Below are 20,165 nucleotides of genomic sequence, written 5' to 3' on the forward strand. Positions count from 1 at the left end.
TTACTAACTTATTTACACTAGTTTTTACTTACACTTGTATGTTGACTCCATATTGACATTGAGGTTTTAAGTTTTGGCTGACTTTTTTAAATTTATTTATTTATTTTAATCTTTACCTAGGCAAGTCAGTTAAGAACAAATATGTATTTACAATGACTGCCTACCAAAAAGCAAAAGGCCTTCTGCTGGGATGGGTGGCTGGGTTTAAAAATACATTAATATAGGATAAAACACACATCACGACGAGACAACACAATGTTACATAAAGAGAGACCTAAGACAACATAGCAAGGCAGCAACACAACATGGTAGCAGCACAAAACATGGTACAAACATTATTGGGCACAAACAAAAGCACAAAAGGCAAGAAGGTAGAGACAATACATCACGCAAAGCAGCCACCACTGTCAGTAAGAGTGTCCATGATTGAGTCTTTGAGATAAAACTGTCCAGTCTTAGCGGATATACAATCATCGCAAATTGAATTTTATGAGGCGTTTCAGGCCCGAAGTGAACACAATTGTATTTATTTTTATTTCACCTTTATTTAACCAGGTAGGCTAGTTGAGAACAAGTTTTCATTTACAACTGCGACCTGGCCAAGAAAAAGCAAAGCAGTTCGACACATACAACAACACAGAGTTACACATGGAATAAACAAACATACAGTCAATAATACAGTAGAAAAAGTCTATATACAGTGTGTGCAAATGAGGTAGGATAAGGGAGGTAAGGCAATAAATAGGCCATGGTGGCGAAGTAATTACAATATAGCAATTAAACACTGGAATGGTAGATGTGCAGAAGATGAATGTGCAAGTAGAGATACTGGGGTGCAAAGGAACTCTATCAGAGAAGTAGTTGGTGAACCAGGCGAGGCAATCATTTGAGAAACCAAGGCTGTTGAGTCTGCCGATAAGAATGTGGTGATTGACAGAGTCGAAAGCCTTGGCCGGGTCGATGAATACGGCTGCACAGTAATGTCTCTTATCGGTGGCAGTTATGATATCGTTTAGGACCTTGAGCGTGGCTGAGGTGCACCCATGACCAGCTCTGAAACCAGATTGCATAGTGGAGAAGGTACAGTGGGATTCGAAATGGTCAGTAATCTGTTTGTTAACTTGGCTTTCGAAGACCTTTGAAAGGCAGGGTAGGATGGATATAGGTCTGTAGCAGTTTGGGTCTAGAGTGTCTCCCCCTTTGAAGAGGGGGATGACCGCGGCAGCTTTCCAATCTTTGGGAATCTCAGACGAATCGAAAGAGAGGTTGAACAGGCTAGTAATAGGGGTTGCAACAATTTCGGCAGATAATTTTAGAAAGAGAGGGTCCAGATTGTCTAGCCCGGCTGATTTTTAGGGGTCCAGATTTTGTAGCTCTTTCAGAACATCAGCTTTCTGGATTTGGGTGAAGGAGAAATGGGGGAGGCTTGGGCGAATTGCTGTGGGGGGTGCAAAGCTGTTGATCGGGGTAGGGGTAGCCAGGTGGAAAGCATGGCCAGCCATAGAAAAATGCTTATTGAAATTCTCAATTATAGTGGATTTATCGGTGGTGACAGTGTTTCCTATCCTCAGTGCAGTGGGCAGCTGGGAGGAGGTGCTCTTATTCTCCATGGACTTTACAGTGTCATAAATCTTTTTTGCGTTTGTGCTACAGGATGAACATTTTTGCTTGAAAAAGCTAGCCTTATCTTTCCTAACTGCCTGTGTATATTGGTTCCTAACTTCCCTGAAAAATTGTACTCGCAAACTCCATTAAAAACTGAGGGCTGAGGGGCTTATGTTGCCAACTTCCCTTGCTTGGCTAATCATTTGGACCGACAACAAGCATGGCTGCGGGGATTCCCCCAAGGGCTGAGGGTTTAGGGCCGAGGGCTGTCTACTTTGAGTTTGAAACGCAACCTTATTTTCAGTAGCTAGGTTTCCATCCAGTAGAACCCCACAGTGGAGGTGTCATAATACCCATAAAACATGGCGGTCAAACAGGGAAATGGTTCCAATCGTTTTTCTACCAATTTTTCCCATAGGGAATTTTAGAAACACTTAAAATAAGGGCTGTGTTTCATCTAGGCTTACCCTGGCGTGACGTTTTGATAACCATGTAAATCTATCTTGGACAAGGTGACTTATCAATATATTCTGCTCTATTTACTCTCAGATTTCAAAAATGCTAATTAGCATCAAAGTAGAATAAATGCAAAACTACAAATCCCTCCAGTCATCTCTAGCTGACGCCTTTGCTAACAGGTATTGTGTCAATTTAAAACGTGCACAAGACAGTTCACAGAATTGACCATTTAAATAATGTTACCAATTTATTAATTATTACATTTAGCAAATATATTAAGTAACCTTGTCTTAGACAGATTTACAGTTATCAAAACGTCACGCTAGGGTAAGCTTACACGAAACACAGCCCTTATTTGATGTATTCCTACAATTCTAAAATCCCTTATGGGGGGGAAATGAATAGTGGAAAAAACGATTGGAGCCATTTCCCTGTTTGATCACTATGTTTTATTAGTATTATGACTCATACCGTGGTACTCTATAGGCAGATTTTCATGCAAATATTAAAATCCACATAAAAACAATATGCGCATTTTCCCACCAGAGATGTGTTTCCATCACATTGACTGATAAAAAAAACTGTGCGTGATGGTTAAATTCCCATGTAGCGAATAAGAAATACAAATTGAATGGGTTTCCATCGCATTTTCAACTGGGGTTTTCTCACAAAGGAATGTGCGTTATATACGAACACTGGTATTGACACGTGCAGGCTAGCCAACAGTTTGCAGTTACAGGTATATTGAGAATATTATAATAGCCAGAAGAGCAAGATCATTTGTATTTGGCAAACGGCAGCCAAACATCGATTATCATGTCACCAGAATAAGAAGATCCTAGGTATTTATTGGAAAGCAGTTTCAAACTCATCACCTTGCACTTTCACCGCCCTCTGAAGTTCATCATAATGTATTTAATCTGTAGCCGAATAAACTGTATGCTTTCACGACGAGTTGTTGTGGGAGAACCATAAAATGTTATCACGTGACTCCAAATTTACTTCGATATGATAGTTATTATATTAATATTTGCGCATAAAAGCGTTCACAGCGACATTTCTACATTTCTCGCATAATTAATTTTACCGACACAAAAATATCCCACCTTGTCTAGCGTATTTTCTTTAGTCGATATATTGAAAGTTTACCGACAAATCTTCTGTTTCCATCAGGCCTGTCATGTTTTATCCTACGTACTTTACTCGCAGTAAACATATAATCTATGGTTCCAATCTCTCTGTTCAGGCTGGAGCTGTAGCAAAGAGGTTTATAAGTAACCCAAGATAGACCACAGCCTCTCGTTTTCAATGGGAACAATGAGTCATAGTTGGCAGAACAAGCAAGGACGTGGGCAGAGCCAAGCACGAGCTAGCGAGATCCTATTGGCGCGTTCTAGCGTTATTTGCATATTTCCGTTAGGGAACGCCTACTCAGTATTGCGCGTGTGCAATATATATATATATATATATATATATATATTTTAACCTTTATTTAACTAAGCAGGTCAGTTAAGAACAAATTATTATTTATAATGACGGCCTACCCCCGCCAAACCCTAAACCGGACAACTCTGGGCCAATTGTTCGCCGCCCTATGAGACTCCCAATCACGGCTGGTTGTGATACATCCTGGAATCGAACCAGGGTCTGTAGTGATGCCTCTAGCACTGAGATGCAGTGCCTTAGACCGCTGCCCACTCGGGAGCCCCTAACTCAATTCTCCCTTGCACTCATTCTAAACAACGCAATTTTTGGAAACTTTGGCAAAGTGTACAAAAAGTCTACAAAAATGTGATTCTAGTGTTGGGAACAGAAAACTGTATTGAGATCAAATGTTTCATAGATGACAACATTTGCAGAATGTCCCCCAAAATCGATATCGTTCCTTCTTCTCCAGGCCAAATCAAACGAAACGCGAACGAGCTTTGCTTCGCATACACGCGAGAAAAGTAGATTTGCTTTTCTGATTTTAAGCGCCTGTTTTCTGTCATTCAGGACCGGGCATTCTAATTCCAGCGAGTACACGCTCGTTCGCGTTTCATTTGATTTGGCCTTCCCACTGCCGGCCACTGGGCTTCCGCTTCCCATATTTGGTAGGGAGTGTAAACGCCCAGCGGATGTTTCACATTTATACATCCGGTGAAATGTCTGTCTCATTGTTCTATCTGTGGGTGTAGCTTCCACTAGGGGTCAGCAAAGATCTATCTATTTTTCAACTTCCACGCTCACTTTTTCTAGACTACGAGATACATTGTTTCGTTTTTACCGGTACAATTCTAACCAATTGCTGTATCGGTAACGAGTGCAATAACAGTTCGTTTAGAGAAAGTAATATCAGACATTTCTAAAGCTTTATTTGTGCTGAAAATATTTTCGATGTGGAATTATCTAGCTAATTTTCTCAGGCGTTTACTTGTGCTACCCAAGGGGTCTTTTCCAAAAGTATTTAGCAGACAAAAATGTTATGGTTGAAACAACTTCTGCACACAATGTTCCACGCGTACAGTAAAATGGCACAAGTTTACATTTCGTCAAGAAGAAGATAAGCATTAGAAGCTGTTGAAGTGGCGCTGGTTTCGTTCTAGCAACCAACAAACGGCAAGTCAAATTGATTCTACCACTCAAGACTCATGTCATGTGGGTTATGTTTACAAGCCAATATGGCATTTCCCATTGTCAGGAGCACGACTCTGGCTATGCAGATTAGAAAAGCCTAATAATGGTCATCAAACTCATTAACCCATTTGGTTGAGAGAAAAGTAATGCATGTATTACATATTCATGTATAGATTATGTATAGTTTTTCTCTAAGATATTAAAGCTAGAAAGGTATTGGTTGTAAGAGACAACATTCTGAAAATAATTTCATCCTTTGTGTCAAACTCTGTCAGACCATAATAACAACATAATATTTACATCATCTATAATCCTCTCTCTTTTCCAGCAGTGATGTCGTCCTCCAGTGAAACATGCCCGTTCTGTGGGAAAAACTTCAAGAGACTGAACAGCCACCTTCCCAGATGCAAGATGGCTCCGGTCGCCACAACCACACAAAGCTCGCAGACCCTCCCTGGCCCAGCTGACCTCATCATAGACAAGAACAGCAAGAAGACATCTTTATCATTGTCTTCTTCATCACCATCAACAACTTCTACTAAGAGTAAGAAGGCATCATCTTCATCTCCATCACCAGCGTTATCACCATTGGCAAGTACAACCAAGAGTAAGAAAACATCATCATCATTGACAACTTCTAAAAGCAATAAGAAGACACCATCACCTTCCTCATTGTCATCAACAACAACTTCAAAGAAACGGCAGAAGCTCCTTGATGAGACTTTCATTCTCTCCAAGGACAGTCTGGCAAAAGATCCAGCCAATATCCACACAAAACCCAAAGTGATAGCCAAACTCAAAGCAGTCCCTGCCACAGCCCCAGTCCCTGCCACAGCCCCAGTCCCTGCCACAGCCCCAGTCCCTGCCACAGCCCCAGTCCCTGCCACAGCCCCAGTCCCTGCCACAGCCCCAGTCCCTGCCACAGCCCCAGTCCCTGCCACAGCCCCAGTGAGCACTAAAGCCAAAGCTGCCTCTAAGAAGAAGGTTTCACTGAGGGAGCAGATTGAACTATCCGCTCAGACAGCCAGAGCTGCTGCCACACTATCCCAGCAACCTTTACCAGGGGCACAGAGTGACGCAAGACCCTTCTGGAAGGAGGTGGAGGTGGGGAGCAGTAGGGAGAAGATGGGGAGCAGTAGGGAGGAGGTGGGAGGAGAAGAGAAGCTGCAGAGATCAGGCAGTGGTCAGCCCAGACCCAGCATCCAGGACCATACCACCATCAAACCTGACCGGCTGTACAGCAAGACAATCACACTGGACCATAACCCAACCATAACCTCCGACCTCAATAAAGACGGTCTACGCAGCAAGACAAGCAACAGGGGACCACTCACGGTCAACCACGTTTCAACAGTACTGGACCGTGTTCAGACCACAACCGCTGATCGTAACAAAGACTGTCTGTATAACAAGACCAGAAGACTGCTCACAGTTGAACTCGGTCAAACCTCCATGAGGACAGAGTCAGCAACAGCCAATCAGAGCGTGACAAGGGAGAAAGCGCCATTCGACACCAGGAAGTATGGTACTGAGCAGAGGATCATGGGTCTGTAGTGTTTATCTGGTCCTACTGTATTATGGCTGGCTAATCCGTTAACCATTGACCTCTCTACTCCCTGTAGATGAGACCAGCACTAACTGGTTAACCATTGACATCCCTACTCCCTGAAGATGATGAGACCAGTACTGATTGACTGGCATGTTGTGTTGTAGGTAAACTGTCTCTAGGGGAGGTGAGGCTGAAGGAACTGCCTTCCTGGATCGCTACCAGAGCTCCCCGCAACCCCAGAAATGGAGTAGAGGCCCTGAACAGCGGTAGAAGACACCCTACACCATGGATCATCAACTAGATTCAGCTATAGGACGATTTGTTTTTCATTGAGCGGATGGTCAGGGGGCCGGAACATAGTTACAAATAATTTGTAGACTGCAAATTGACCGCAATAAGCCCAAACAGATATATTTGACAAAAACATTATTATTTTAAACCTTGCTTACATTTGTATACCATCACATGCACTGAGTATACAAAACATTAAGAAGTTACCAGCTACTAAGTTGCTTTGAAAATAGTGGAAACAACTTTTAATGTACACTGAGTGTACAAAGCATTAGGAACACCTGCTCTTTCCATGACATAGACTGACCAGATGAATCCAGGTGATATTGATGTCACTTATTAAATCCACTTCAATCAGTGTAGATGAAGGGGAGGAGACGGGTTAAAGATGGATGTTTAAGGCTTGAGACAGTTGAGACATGGATTGTGTGTGTGTGTGCCATTGGGGGTGAATGGGCAAGACAAGATTTAAGCGCCTTTGAACGGCGTATGGTAGTTTTTTTCCCGTAGTTTTAAATGGTTTTTTTTATCAGAAAACTTGGGGGTGCCAAATAAAACGCCAGTAGGGGAACCCTGTGCCACACACACACACACACACACAGTGAATCTATTCGGTTATCCCATGATATCTCTTTTAGGTCCATCTACCATCTCTTTCTCTAGGATGGCAGTGGTACTACAGGAGGTATATAGATGTGAGGAAAGGTGGAGTGGGAGGAGTGGCCATGCTGCTGGCAGGATACTGCATCCTGGGCTACACCTGGCACTACCCACACATCAGTAAGTGTGTATGTGTGACTTCAATCTTTCTTCAGAAAATTTACTGACTTTCTTTATTTTTCTATGTTTACTGACTTGTGTGTTTTCCCTCAATAGAGCATGACCGCTGGAGGAAGTACCACTGAGCCCTGCTGAGCGCCAGCGGTAGGGGTCAAACTAAGTGAAGACCTCTCACTCTGGGAGCACGCCCCTAGTGGTTTGGTGGAGAAACATTTTCCAACAGGAGACATATTTGATGAGCTGCAGCTATGGCGAAAAATGCTTTGGCTTTATACATATATTCTTCTGTGTGAAAGGAGATGAAATGTATACAGAAGCAACACTGAGGTGCCGAGGAAAATGGTCTCATTTCAGTTTGAAGTTTAATTTCTTGTAAACCTTGTGTACAACTCTTTAAGTATTTGTCGCATTTGCTATTGTTTTGTTAACTGTTTATGAAAGGGAAGGATATCTCAATGTTACATCACTTCTGCTTTTAGGACAAGTTAAAATGAATTGTGTTCTCTCTAAACTAGTGAGAACAGCATCAAAGCTAATTCAGCACTCCTAAAAGACTCCCAGCAAGTGTCACTGTTGGACTGTTTTTGTTTAAACTGACAATGTACTAATGTGTGTAGTATACCCACCCAATCAATGCCTCAAATGATTGAATGTAAAGTCATGACCAGCCGTGAGACAAACTTGCCCAAGTATAGTAATACTATAATTACAAGTATTACGGTGTGTGTGCTTGCAGTACGTAAAAAATGTATGAAATGTATGCATTCACTACTATAAGTCGCTCTGGATAAGAGCGTCTGCTAAATGACTAAAATGTTTAAAAAAAATTTACTGACTGTGAAGGTTTTACCAATACTACATGTTTGAGAAAGGTTAAATTTCAAATGAATCAGGCTATGCCCATTTATGATTGTATTCCAAATGAATTTATTGTTGACTTTTCTCTTTCTGTTGTAGTGAACACAAACTAAAAATGAACAACTGACAGTATTTGTAATGATTTCTCTTGGAACACTTCATAGCCAACAGAATACAAAAACTTTTACATTATTTTTCTTTACAAAAAAGTATAAATATTGTTTCATTTTTATATATATAGATATATATAAAAACTATACAAATCATGTACAGAGTGTGACAAACAAAAGTAAACAGTGAAAATGGGCGTAATGAAGTAAAAATGTGTCACTCCTTGGCAGAAAGAGCCTAGTATATCAACCTTAGGCACTCCTGTGTGAAACGACTGTTCCCCATCAAGTGCACTACTTTTGCTCCACGCCACATAAGCTCGTCAAAAGTAGTGCACTATCACAGGCATAGGGTGTAATTTGAGACATGGGGGTGGTCAGGACCAGGGCTGAAATACAGAGGGTTGACAACCTCTCTCTCTCCTGTTGATTGGGTTATAATTGTTGGGAGGGACAGGAGGGTTGAGTGAAGTGATGGATAGAATGGAGGAGAGGAAAGTTAAGTGGGCGAAGTAATGAGTAACATTCGTCCAGTGTACGTACGCAGAGACATACACATACAACGCATGACCTTCCAGGGTCATTAAATGTCACGACGGTTACAGTGGTTGCGTGTTGACTTCGCTGGGACACACATCCCAAACAAAACAAATAAGTGATTTATAAAAAAAATTAAAAATTGAAACAAAAAAAAGATAAAACACGTCGAAACATTTCTCCCTCAATCTGAGGAGTTATCTCCCCCCAACACCAATACACTCTGACGAGAGTGAATGTGTGTGAGTGCAGAGGGGCGTCACATACCTTTAAGGTACAAAAGAAAAATGCCAAATAAGAAGATGACAAAACTGACAGAAAACCAAAAGCTGCTTGTTTAGTCATTATATAGACACAGAGTGTGAGTGAGTCTCTCTGGCTTGACTTTACCGTGAAGACTGAAGAAGAAAACACAAAAATAGCTATATTTGTTGTTGTTTTCCAATCCATCAATTACTACTGTATTTTATGTGAAGGTGTGTAATGTCAGGTGCAAAAAGGACATTTCTTACAAGGCTTCTTCATGTAAACATTTCAAGGACAACATAGAATTTCTCAGGCACAAAATCATCATCTTGCTCCTTCCTGAACTTCAGCATTGTGGGACGTAGCCTAACATTGGGGTTCAGGATTTTTTGTATAGAGGTCAATGAGAGAGGGTGTCGAATTTGGTCAACAAAAAATGTAATTGGTAATTTGCTACATGAGGCTTATTTGATCAAATAGAAGTTTTGCAATGGTTAGGTTGTTACAAATGCACTGATATAAGTGGATACACGTGGCATTAATATCTGAGTTGTACCTGTTGTCATAGAGATACTGTATATAGAGGACTCATCGTGGATATAACTCGTTTTAAAGTGGCCATTGGGGCTTCCACCACTTTAAAGTAGCCAACTCGGTGGGGATTCCTATGAGTTGTTAGCAATCGACCAATGAAGAAGAAAATGTACTACTTTAAAATGGAAATAGCCTCAATGGCGCTGCCCATGCTGTCACAGACGCTATGATGGCACAGATACAGAGAAGAGTCGTCCATCTATCTCTATAGCTTGTTATTCATACACGTATCTGCCCTCTCATTGGCTAAAATTGTCCTACCTGATCTCGCCACCTCCCACCTGCCTTCCATCTTAGAGGACATGTATTTCCATTGTTAGAGCAGTCAATCGACTATTTTGTCAATATAATAGACAATTTTTGCATCCTCTCCCCACTCACACCCAACAGGATATGATGTCACAAAGATCATGACCACTGGCTGTGCTACAGTAAACATAATACTGTAACCATAGAAATACTATCTAGATTATATTTCTATGGCTGTAACTAACTCAGAGCTGGTTGAACTGGACTGACAAAGAGAGAGAAGGAGAAAATAAACAACAAACGTAATCCCTGGGGGGAAAGGATGGGAGGATGCGAGAGATGGAGAAATGGAACGATAAGAGTGATGGGCACGTCTGCCTGTCAGTCTGTCTAACATTCTAGAATGCTGTTGACGGCTGCCTCTAGAACCGAGTCTGTGTCGGGCGGGGTGGGAGGCAGGGGTAGGGGGACCTGGGGGTGAGAGGACAGGTGAGACAGGTGCTGAGTCTGTTCCGTCCCTGTCGACACTGCCGCTGTGGCCGTAGCAGCCACGTTTCCTCGGTGATAGTTTCTGTTGTTGTTGCTGCTACAAGCAGCTTTGTTTCCATAGTTGCTATGTTGAGTCCTCTTCAGGTCAATGATACTCTTATAAGAGTCTATTCCTCCTCCCCCACTACCTCCCCCCGGGTCTCCATAGCCTGACTGGGGATCTGTCCTGTAAGGGGGGACTGTGGTCACCCCCCCTCACTGAATGTCTATGGCCATGGCTGGACGAGGGGGAGGAGAGAGGGTCCAAGGGGAGGCAGGGGGGAGAGAGGGGAGACGTCTTCACCGCACAACAGAAATCTTCCAAGAAGCCATCTATGGAGGGAGAGAGAGAAAGAGACATGATGAAAAATAATGGTCCACACCTTTTGAATGATCCACATTCCTGCCATGTCCCTCCTCCTCACCTGGGTCAACCAGTATCATACGTTTGTCCTGTGTCAGGTTCTGGCGTTCCTCTTGGTTAAAGGTCCTGTCAATCATCACCATCTCTGAGGAGGGACTGGAGCGCTGCAGGAAAAGAGGGACTTAGCAACATCCTTACAATTTTGAAGATAAACAAGTATTTGTGTGTATGTGCATATGTCTGTGTGTGTGTGTGTGTGTGTGTGTGTGTGTGTGTGTGTGTGTGTGTGTTCTCACCTCAGCCTCCACCATCAGCAGTCGTCTGTATTTGTTGATCATAACCTGGGTTCTCTTCAACACCTGAGTCGCTATCGTCTCAAACTCATCATCCACTGGTACAGACAGAACACAGCGTCACACACACAGCGTCACACACACAGCGTCACACACACACACACACACACACACACACACACACACACACACACACACACACACGGTGTAGGGGAGGTTTCTGACCTTGAGAAAATGCTTCTTTGTTGGGCGGAGCACCGTGGAACATGTGGTAGGGGAGGAGTCTGTGCAGTGCGTCATCCAATGAGGTGAAGCGGGTGATGTCAGGTGACAGAACCCCTGAACGATCCATCGTCAACTGATGTAGCATCCTGTAGACATACACATTGTACACTTGTCACATACAATCAGTATATATGCATATGTGGATATATACACACACACACACATGTATACCACTGGAGGCTGCTGAGGGGAGGACGGCTCATAGTAATGGCTGGAATGGAGTGAATGGAACGGTATCAAACGTATGGTTTTCATGTGTTTGATATTATTCCATTCCAGCCATTACTACGAACTGTCCTCCCCTCAGCAGCCTCCACTGATTTATACGCACCAACATACACTACTTACATTGCTCCTCTGGTGAGCTGCTGAGGGGCCGGCCTCTTCTGAGCGCTGACCTACAAGAGACACGTCATTTTCATCATCACGCACACAAACTAACACACAAACACACACGTGTGCAACATGTAGACTACCTGTGTGTTTAGCAGGGAGTCTTGGCTCATGGAGGTCATTGTTTTCACAGCTAGGAGACAAAAAAGGAAACAGGAGTCAGGAGAGGGGTTTTTATATGTCTGTAACTACACACAGACACACACACACTCATATACAAACACAAACCTTTGTTTCCAAGGAGGTTGACAAGCTGTGTCTGAGCCTGTGACAGGAAGTGGAAAAGAAAACAACAAAATATATTATGGAAACGAATACAAAGAGGGTAATATTTGAGAGAAAAAGAGAGAGAGAGCGAGAGTTGTAGTTAGTACCTGTGAGTATTCCTCGTCCTGTGTGGCAGTACCAGTACCAGAGAGAGACATGGGGGAGAGGGAGCTGCTGTTCTGAGTCACTACGAGGCGCTGCACTGGGCTGCACGACACCTGACCCCGAACCCCTGCGGTCGCTGTGCCAACCAGTGTCAGACACCCTTGATTTGATGCCGACTGGATGGGGGCAGGGCTAGTACCAGGAAAAGTCTGCCATTTTTGGGTCATGGCTCCTCCTACTCCCACCTGACTGCCTCCCACCTGGATCAGCTGACCACCCGCCGTCGCCGTGAAGTTCTGCCCGGTGACAAGCTGCACTGTGTTCTGATTGGCTACCATGGTTGATTGGGATGGATCTGAGGAGCCATTGTGGTGGACCAGGTACTGCCCTGGGGCCAGATTGGCCTGGACTTGTTGTCCCTGGTTCTGCTGCCCCAGTGGAGAGTGGACCAGGATGGAGCCGTTAGCTGTGTAGTGTCCCTGGGCTGCAGTGTTAACCATGGTGGTGGTTGTGGTCTGGAGTCCCAGGCTGTAGACTGTCTGAGCCCCAGCTTGAAGGGGTTTGGGCTGGATAGGTCTGACCAGGGCCTGGGTGCCCCCTGGTCCTCTCTGGATGATGATGTTCTGCAGGGGGATGTTTTTAAAGGGCAAGCCCACCTGGTTCACCTGGCCCGCTTGGGAGGCGGCGGCGAACACCTGCCCCCCTGCTGCTACTCCCCCCATTACCCCCCCAATCTCCCCACCCTGCCGGAGAAGGATCTGTTGGACCCCTCCACCTCCAAAGGACCCCAACACCTGGATGTGACCCCCTGCCTGGCCGTTGGGCAGCTGGGACACCTGGGATACGCCCTGGAGGAACTGACCACTGGGAAACGCTGCTGTCGCCGTGGTGACCCCGCCGCTGTACCCCCCCGAGACCAGCTGGGTGGGGAATGGGGAGGGGGCCGGAGGGGGAGGTGGTTGGGAGTCTAGCATGGCCTCCTGTTCCAGAGTCTGTTCGGTGATGTCTGCCTCCATGAGAGACTTCTGCAGGATGTCAAAGTGCTGGTCCTCTCCTCCTCCAAGATCCATTCCTCCTGGAGAGGCTCCTCCCCCCAGCTCATCCTCGATGAACGATAGGCTGCTGGAAAGCTGGAGGCCAGCCCCCGCTGAATCCTCAAACTCGCCATCTTTGAGGCCGGAGTTAGAGCCAGCCTGAGAGAGAGAAAAAATGAAAACACTTTATAACTATAATTGATACTCAAGGTACTCAAAGTGCTTTACATAATAGTGGGAAGTTCACCTTATCCACCATCAGTGTCTAGCACCCACCTGGGTGATGCACGCCGACCATTTTTGTGCCAGAACACTCAGCACACATCAGCTGTCAGGTGGCGAGGTGAGGAGTGATATATGCAAATTAGGAGGATGATTAGGTGGCCACGATGGAATGGGGCCAGGTTGGGAATTTATCCATTACACCAGGGTTAACACCCCTACTCTTATGCTAAGTGCCATGGGATTTTTATGACCACAGAAAGTCAGGACACCCGTTTAATGTCCCATTGGAAAGACTGCACAATAGGCAGGGCAAAGTTCCCAACACTGCCCTGGGATCTCCCTAGACCAGAGGGAACAGTACCCCGTATTGGCCCTCCAACACCACTCCAGCAGCATCTGGTCTCCCATCCAGGGACCGACCAGGACTGACGCTGCTTAGCTTTAGAGGCAATCCAGCAGCGGGATGCAAGGTGGTATGCTGCTGGCAACTATGCAGGCTCCGTCAGTATATAAACCCACTGGCAGCAGGTAAGTAAAGGTTTACTACGACTCACAGTGTTACTAGTGAAGAAGGTTCCAGCAGAGCCGTACGCTGCGTTCGTCACATCATCCTCCTCAATCTGAAGGGGAAAACACACTGTCACTTCACCTGTATCACAAAACAGTCTGCTAACTTTATTAAATATTATGTTAGTTGAAATGGGCATGGATGAACTAGTAGACCAGAGGGGGGAAACACTCACAGACTTGTTGGTGGAGCCGTGGAGGTAGTCATTCAATGCCTGCACATCTCTGAAGGAGAGAGGGAGGGAGCTGGAGTCAGAGACAATATGAATTATTTTTTTTAATGCAATTTAGTTAACATTTGAAGCCCCTGGGCAACATACTTCTCTGTTCCACCTGCCATTATGAATGTCTTAGTGTTATATATGTGTTATAGACTATGTTTGTGATTTAATTGTCAGATAGATTTACCCTATAATATCCAGAAGACGGCGATCGTCCTCATCATCCATGACACCTGGGAGCGGAGAGGTGAAAGCAAAGAGGGACGAGGTGAGAGGAGGGGTGGATGAGAGCAGAGATGATGATGTGAGAAAAATTATGTGTAATTGAAGGAAGGATAAGTGGAAAATATTCTATTAGGCTTTTAACTGTATACATTCTGTAACTATGCTAAAAAGCTCAAATGCAATATAAGAGTTTTTATTCAAACCCCTGTTACTACTCTAGATTGCGGCAACAATTCTTATGAATGCTTATGAGCACTAAAGAGCAATGCAGAAACATTGACAGTGGGCCAATACAGAGGAAGTGGTGTGTGGTGACAGTTGGTGATGACGCAATAAAACACTCACAGCTTTCTGACAGCCAGCATGGAATCATTAATTAACCACCCTTTATTTTCTGTGCTGGAGTGGAAGGGAGCAGGGTGAGAGAGACAGGAAAGAGAGAGCGAGGTTAAGAGAACAGTATGTACAGTATTGCCCCTATCCCTCCACCTAGTATCCAGATTCCCTGAGAGTAATAATATGACATTTTAGCAGACGCTCTTATCCAAAGCGATTTACAGTCGTGTGCATACAACCCACTATTCTGGCGTTGCAAGCACCATGCTCTACAGCAGACCGCGAGTGACGCTCCCGAACCCTACCCTTCTCCTGTCACCTCCCATAGAATGAAGATGGCCATCGGTGTAAATTACTCCACACTGTTCAATTTCAAGGTTGTCTGGGAGTTGAACGTTTAGAAAGCATTTAAATGTGTTCTATAGCCAACATTCCACAGAACTAACTCCTATGATGTTGACCTTGTATCATGGCGGAAGGGGGCCATAGAACAGTGAATAGCAATAGTATCATACTATTCTCAAGGGCGAACCTGTTATTTGGTTAATTCAGAGCTGCAATGCCAAGGTTAAACAAGGTGGGGCTTTGAAAAATGGATTGCCAGTGTAGGGGGCCTAATATACTGTGATGTGTCCCAATTATATACTTTTTTTAAAAAACGTATTTGTATCATTCATTCGACGTCATGTCAAATTACAAAACTGATACATTGTGTCAAGTCAGTGATGTAGCCTCTTACTCCCGTATCAGTCTGTGTAAAAATGTAACAAGTCTGAAACAAAATGGCGACTCCGCCACCATCTTTATTTGAGAAACAAAAGCCTGATGAGACTCAAAGCAATGCGACAAAGTCTCAGCTACAATTGAGTAGTTCAATGTAGGGAATTACACGACTATGGTCAATCAGAAAATTTAACTGGCCGTTTTGAAATTGTGAAACTAGTTGTATTTTTCAATAGTTGGGCTGCTAGCTTGTTTTTTTGTCCTTAACAAGACATATGGCATACGCAGATAAGCGTGGCACTTTATATGCAGCTTTCCACCCCCCAAAAAGGAAACAAAACAATACATTTTACTTAACAAATTAAACCGATACACGGGCTCTTGGATGGTCCCTTCAAGTCTTGTTAACGATAACGTTAGTTGAAAAATAATCTGATGGCGTCGTTGGCTACGCGACTAGCTAACCTTAGCTAGTTTTACAATGTCCCTCTGCCCATTTCATTGGGGTTATTTTATGCCATAGCGGCGAGCTAGCACCACTAAACATCGAATTTATACGTGTAAAATAACGTTAAGTGTCCAAATTCACACGCAGTGTCAAAAAACCCTGTCAGTTGGCTTTGAAATATCAAAGATTTGACTTGATAAATTTGACCGAATGTGGGAAAACAAGCAGCTAGCTAAAACGTTGTCAGCTAGCTGGCCAATAAATGCAAAATAAACAAAATATAGCATTTCCTCTCCCCCCTACAACTCGCCCAGTGGTCGGAGTAGGCGTATAAGAAGAGATAGCTAAACCAGCTCATCCGAAGAATAGTCGAAACATTTTGCTCCAATTGAATTTCGACATCGCAATAACACCCTCCCAAATCTTAGCATTGTGCTGAATCGAACCGCTAGCTAACGACAGTCGTGGCACAGCGCTCAATCTTTGGCATCGTTAAGAAAGCCAGTTAATGTACAGCTTGCTGTTTTTATGTCCAAAAATAGACTGAATCGACAGACAATGAATCGCATTCGAGCACAAAAAGCCTGTCCTTCCAGCCTCTAGCTGACGTGCTCGTTCTCTGTTGGGGTAGACTAAGGCTACCACTTGTCTACTACAGTATTTAGTTCATCTGCCAGCATGCAAAACGTCACATTTCTCTCGATTTGCTGAACAGACGTATTTCAATCGCGGAGTCTTCAATCAAGCAGCTCCTGGGGCTACTTATTTGACCGAGGATTTGTTTTACTGGTAAACATCGGCCTGTTCTAGGTTAGCTCCGTTGTCGCCTATTTAGAATCGTCGGACAGAATTCGTTGACACGGCTAACGGACTAAACAGCGTCGAGACATAAATATTTATTTCAATTAGCATAACATAAAGACGACTGAAAGAAGGCAAACCCTTACTCCTGTCTCACTCTTCTTGAAACCCAATATCTCCATTTGGCAACTTTTAATTTGCTCCCCCTCCTCCTCCCTCCCTCCTTTCCCACTCATATATTTTTCTCACTGTCCCTGTTCTGTCTCAGATATATTTCTCTCCACTCTCACTCTATTCCCCCCCAGAAGGGAGGAAGGAGGTTGTGTGTGTTTTTTCCTTGAAATTTTATCACAAAATTATAATACACTCAAAGGGAAACTCACCGTCATGAAAAAGCAGTGCCTTGTCAACGGGGTTTCCTCGCCATCACAGCACGGGTAGTCGGGGTAGTGCCGCTCCAGCAGAAGGCAGCAACATCAGAGCATTCTACAGATAGCATTGCAATATTCCATAGTACTCACATAGTACAACCAAATAGTTACTAAACTATAAATAATGAAAAACTATGTTCTACCATTCATTATATATATATATATTTTACTTAACAGATACTTAAATTCTCCCATATGAATAGGAAATTGTTTTACTGTACACTTGGCTATTATGAACGGTAGGGGGCCACTAATAGATGCCACACCTTGATGTGGCTGCTTAAGTAATTGAGGAGGATCGACTGCACATTGTGACTACAAAGAGATCATCAAACGAGGGCGTTATCCCACTCATATACCCTCCAGGGGCATATAGGAGGGCGGTAACAGCTTTAATAAGTAATCCTATTCATAGGGCTGCTCTGTACACCATGTTTCAATCAGAGATTGGGGTCAACTACATATACTGCAATTCAATCTATTGTGATGTGAATTCATGTAGGCCTATTTTATTCCATACAATATAGACCCATTTCATATTATTGCATCAAACAGTTACAGCTGTCTCCTTTGGAAGAGTAGTTATTCCTCCCTGCATAATAATAAAACGTTACTGTATATGAAAGTGAGGTGTGTGTGTGACATTGAGGAATCAATACACTCTTCTACATCTACTGTGAAGGTGGCCCCTGATATACTCTTTTACTATTCTGAGATTCGTTTTATATTCGCCTAGATTTAAAACCCAGGAATCCTTCCATTTGTTTTCGCAGTAGGGCACGATAGAACATGGGAATCATTATAGATGGATATTTGTTATGGGTTGCAGAAACAATCGTGTATGAACTTCTGTGGTCTGGCTGACACCAACTCTCGTGGGCACTGAGGACCTTTGGATCGCGCGTCAACCAGTCCAGGTCAGAGTGGGGGGAACGTAGTAAACGTCGTTCCATAATCCACCAATTAAGTGACAGTATCGGCAAGCGAGTGGGGAGGGATTTATCCAATGAGAAGGCCGTTTGTTACGAAGCGACATTATCTCTTCCGCATTTGCCGATACAAACAACATGAACGAGAATATGGATGTGGAGAGTGGTATTTGTCAGGGAAACGGGGACTCTGGTCCTAGTGAGTTCGGCGTGAAGATCCCCGAGAGGATGCTGAAACGGGAACAGGATAGGCTCGAGGACGTGGAGAGAAAGAAAGAGGTGAAAAAGAGCCAGTCTGTCACGGAGGAGAAGAGTGGGTTCTTCACCGCGACGTTCGGCAGCGAAAGGGCGGCTATCGAGAAGTTACTGGCTGGTTGCTCGGGGGCTACTGACCGTGTCCTGGCCACCAAAACCTTGGAGGAGGTGACTACTAAAACACAACAGCTCCAGAAGTTTCTAAACGACAGCATGGTGTTTTTACCGCAGTACGAACTGAGACAGGCACAGGTGGCGCTCCAGAAACTACAGAGCTCTCTTGCCGAGAAGAGAGATGAGATTCTCCCCAAGAAGAAGTTCGCCTTTAGGTCGCGTGCAGCAAATACACCCAAAGTAGATCCACCTGTCGCGGACCCAGCGACACCTGTAACGCCTAAGGATTCTGGCCGAACTAAAGTGGACGGAGCCATAAGCCCCCCAGAGCAGTGCGGCTTCTCCCACTTTGAGTCCCAGGTAAAAGGCCCTAACAAAACAAGATTCATTAAATCATTTCTTATGAGAATGCTTGTCTCTAGTCAATTGTGCTGTATAATCTACTCTTTGAAGGTATGTAGTTTAAATGTCTGATGACCACTGTTTTGTTTTTGGCAGGTGCTGACCAAGACAGGGGAGGAGATCAAACAACAGGATGTTCTCCTGACCCACCTGACCAATTGCAAGGTCAGACTCCTGGGCTCCCCCAGCACCATCCACATCAAACACGTCCAGAACTGTGAGATCTTCTCTGGGCCGGTCTCCAGCTCTGTATTCGTTGACCACTGCACCGGCAGCACCCTCTCCTTCCCCTGCCAGCAGCTACGAACTCACCACACTACTGACACACAGGTCTATCTGCACGTCACTAGCCGCGCCATCATAGAAGACTGTCAAGGGGTGTGCTTCGCCCCCTTTGCCTGGTCCTACCCGGGTCTGGACCAGGACTTTAAGGTGTCTGGTCTGGACCGGGAGAGGAACAACTGGAACCAGGTGGATGATTTTAACTGGCTGGCCATAGGGACCCAATCACCTAACTGGTGTGTCATCCCAGAAGCTGAGAGAAGAACTGAATGGGACTCCTAGAGACATAAATAAAGAGCCTGTCAATCAAACAAATGAATACTGTTTTCTTATTTTCTAGAATTTATGTAGTTGACTTCGCAACAACAACAACAATCACTCAGTCCTGATGGAGACAAAGCCTTATGTGACTAATGCTGATGGGTTGTTTCATAATGTCCTGACAGGGTTGTGTGTGTGTGTGTGTGTGTGTGTGTGTGTGTGTGCGCGCACGCATTGCTGCTTTCTCACTACCCTACTCTGAGCAGTACAATTAGAACATTAACCACAGGTAATGTCACTAACACAGTTTGTTACACGTTCATTTAATCAGAAAGGACCACCTTAGTCCTTTAAAAATATAATAGCCACACCTTAATGTTTACAAAACACATGTATTTCACTGTTCTCTCATCTATGGAAGTGGTCTTGGTGAGTGTTAGTAAAGATGTAAATAAAGGGTTTGGTTGACAAACCAATAAATCTGTCAGTTTGTCTTTAATGGTACATTAAATATTTTACTGAAACAGTTTGGGGTGGTTTTCCTGGATGCATATTAAGCCTAGTTCTGGACTAAAAAGCAAGTTCAATAGGGATTCTCCATTGAAAGGTTTTTTTAGTCTAGGACCGGGCCTAATCTGTGTATGGAAAACCACCCCTAACTGTTTTCTTTTCCACATCCTGTCCCCACTTTTCCCATGAGAAAGCTGACATCTATTAGAGGTTATTATCATAGTGCAGCAGTGACAGTGCTGATCTCTGCCCTCAGCTACTCTAACACCAGT

At 44.2% G+C, this 20,165-nt stretch overlaps 3 protein-coding genes across 12 annotated transcripts; 2 read left to right on the plus strand and 1 right to left on the minus strand.

The window, feature by feature from the left end:
- The first annotated feature begins 4,268 nt into the window (after positions 1-4,268).
- Positions 4,269-8,287, plus strand: LOC106578910 (cell wall protein DAN4). 5 transcript variants are annotated; one of them, XM_014158160.2, is made up of 5 exons: positions 4,269-4,662; positions 5,009-6,226; positions 6,394-6,495; positions 7,184-7,308; positions 7,397-8,287. In XM_014158160.2, the coding sequence occupies exons 2-5, from the start codon at positions 5,014-5,016 to the stop codon at positions 7,433-7,435; spliced, it is 1,479 nt and encodes a 492-aa protein (XP_014013635.2). In that variant the 5' UTR covers positions 4,269-4,662; positions 5,009-5,013; the 3' UTR covers positions 7,436-8,287. The 5 variants fall into 5 exon arrangements, 4 of the variants coding, with proteins under 4 accessions (XP_014013635.2, XP_045558334.1, XP_045558335.1 ...); XM_045702378.1 differs by having other exon boundaries at positions 7,184-7,300; XM_045702379.1 differs by having other exon boundaries at positions 5,009-6,205.
- Positions 8,204-17,321, minus strand: LOC106578909 (BRD4-interacting chromatin-remodeling complex-associated protein-like). Of its 6 annotated transcripts, none has more exons than XM_014158154.2 (13): positions 17,093-17,321; positions 14,747-14,795; positions 14,364-14,409; positions 14,132-14,201; positions 13,943-14,008; positions 12,132-13,322; positions 11,986-12,022; positions 11,841-11,890; positions 11,713-11,762; positions 11,305-11,450; positions 11,083-11,177; positions 10,848-10,950; positions 8,204-10,755 (listed from the first exon to the last, which is right to left on the minus strand). In XM_014158154.2, exons 2-13 carry the CDS (start codon positions 14,772-14,774, stop codon positions 10,568-10,570), a joined length of 2,070 nt encoding a protein of 689 aa, XP_014013629.2. In that variant the 5' UTR covers positions 14,775-14,795; positions 17,093-17,321; the 3' UTR covers positions 8,204-10,567. The 6 variants fall into 6 exon arrangements, with proteins under 6 accessions (XP_014013629.2, XP_014013633.2, XP_014013627.2 ...); XM_014158158.2 differs by having other exon boundaries at positions 14,132-14,180; positions 17,093-17,320; XM_014158152.2 differs by having other exon boundaries at positions 14,747-14,800; positions 17,093-17,262.
- Positions 17,322-17,945: 624 nt separating this feature from the next.
- On the plus strand, positions 17,946-19,867 carry LOC106578912 (tubulin-specific chaperone C). Its single transcript, XM_014158165.2, has 2 exons — positions 17,946-18,798; positions 18,937-19,867. Exons 1-2 carry the CDS (start codon positions 18,208-18,210, stop codon positions 19,402-19,404), a joined length of 1,059 nt encoding a protein of 352 aa, XP_014013640.2. The 5' UTR covers positions 17,946-18,207; the 3' UTR covers positions 19,405-19,867.
- Positions 19,868-20,165: the final 298 nt, after the last annotated feature.

The sequence above is a fragment of the Salmo salar genome, chromosome ssa19 (assembly GCF_905237065.1).
Source record: "Salmo salar chromosome ssa19, Ssal_v3.1, whole genome shotgun sequence".
Lineage (NCBI taxonomy): Eukaryota > Metazoa > Chordata > Actinopteri > Salmoniformes > Salmonidae > Salmo > Salmo salar.

Excerpts from the sequence above, each read along its gene's own strand:
- LOC106578910 (XM_014158160.2), top strand. The coding sequence starts at position 5,014 with ATGTCGTCCTCCAGTGAAACATGCCCGTTCTGTGGGAAAAACTTCAAG. Across the intron at positions 6,227-6,393 it reads TACTGAGCAGAGGATCATGG|GTAAACTGTCTCTAGGGGAG; the intron begins GTCTGTAGTGTT and ends GTTGTGTTGTAG. Across the intron at positions 6,496-7,183 it reads AGTAGAGGCCCTGAACAGCG|GATGGCAGTGGTACTACAGG; the intron begins GTAGAAGACACC and ends CTCTTTCTCTAG.
- LOC106578912 (XM_014158165.2), top strand. The coding sequence starts at position 18,208 with ATGAACGAGAATATGGATGTGGAGAGTGGTATTTGTCAGGGAAACGGG. Across the intron at positions 18,799-18,936 it reads TCTCCCACTTTGAGTCCCAG|GTGCTGACCAAGACAGGGGA; the intron begins GTAAAAGGCCCT and ends TGTTTTTGGCAG.
- LOC106578909 (XM_014158154.2), bottom strand. The coding sequence starts at position 14,774 with ATGATTCCATGCTGGCTGTCAGAAAGCT. Across the intron at positions 11,178-11,304 it reads CAAAGAAGCATTTTCTCAAG|TGGATGATGAGTTTGAGACG; the intron begins GTCAGAAACCTC and ends TGTCTGTACCAG. Across the intron at positions 10,756-10,847 it reads TATGATACTGGTTGACCCAG|ATGGCTTCTTGGAAGATTTC; the intron begins GTGAGGAGGAGG and ends CTCCCTCCATAG.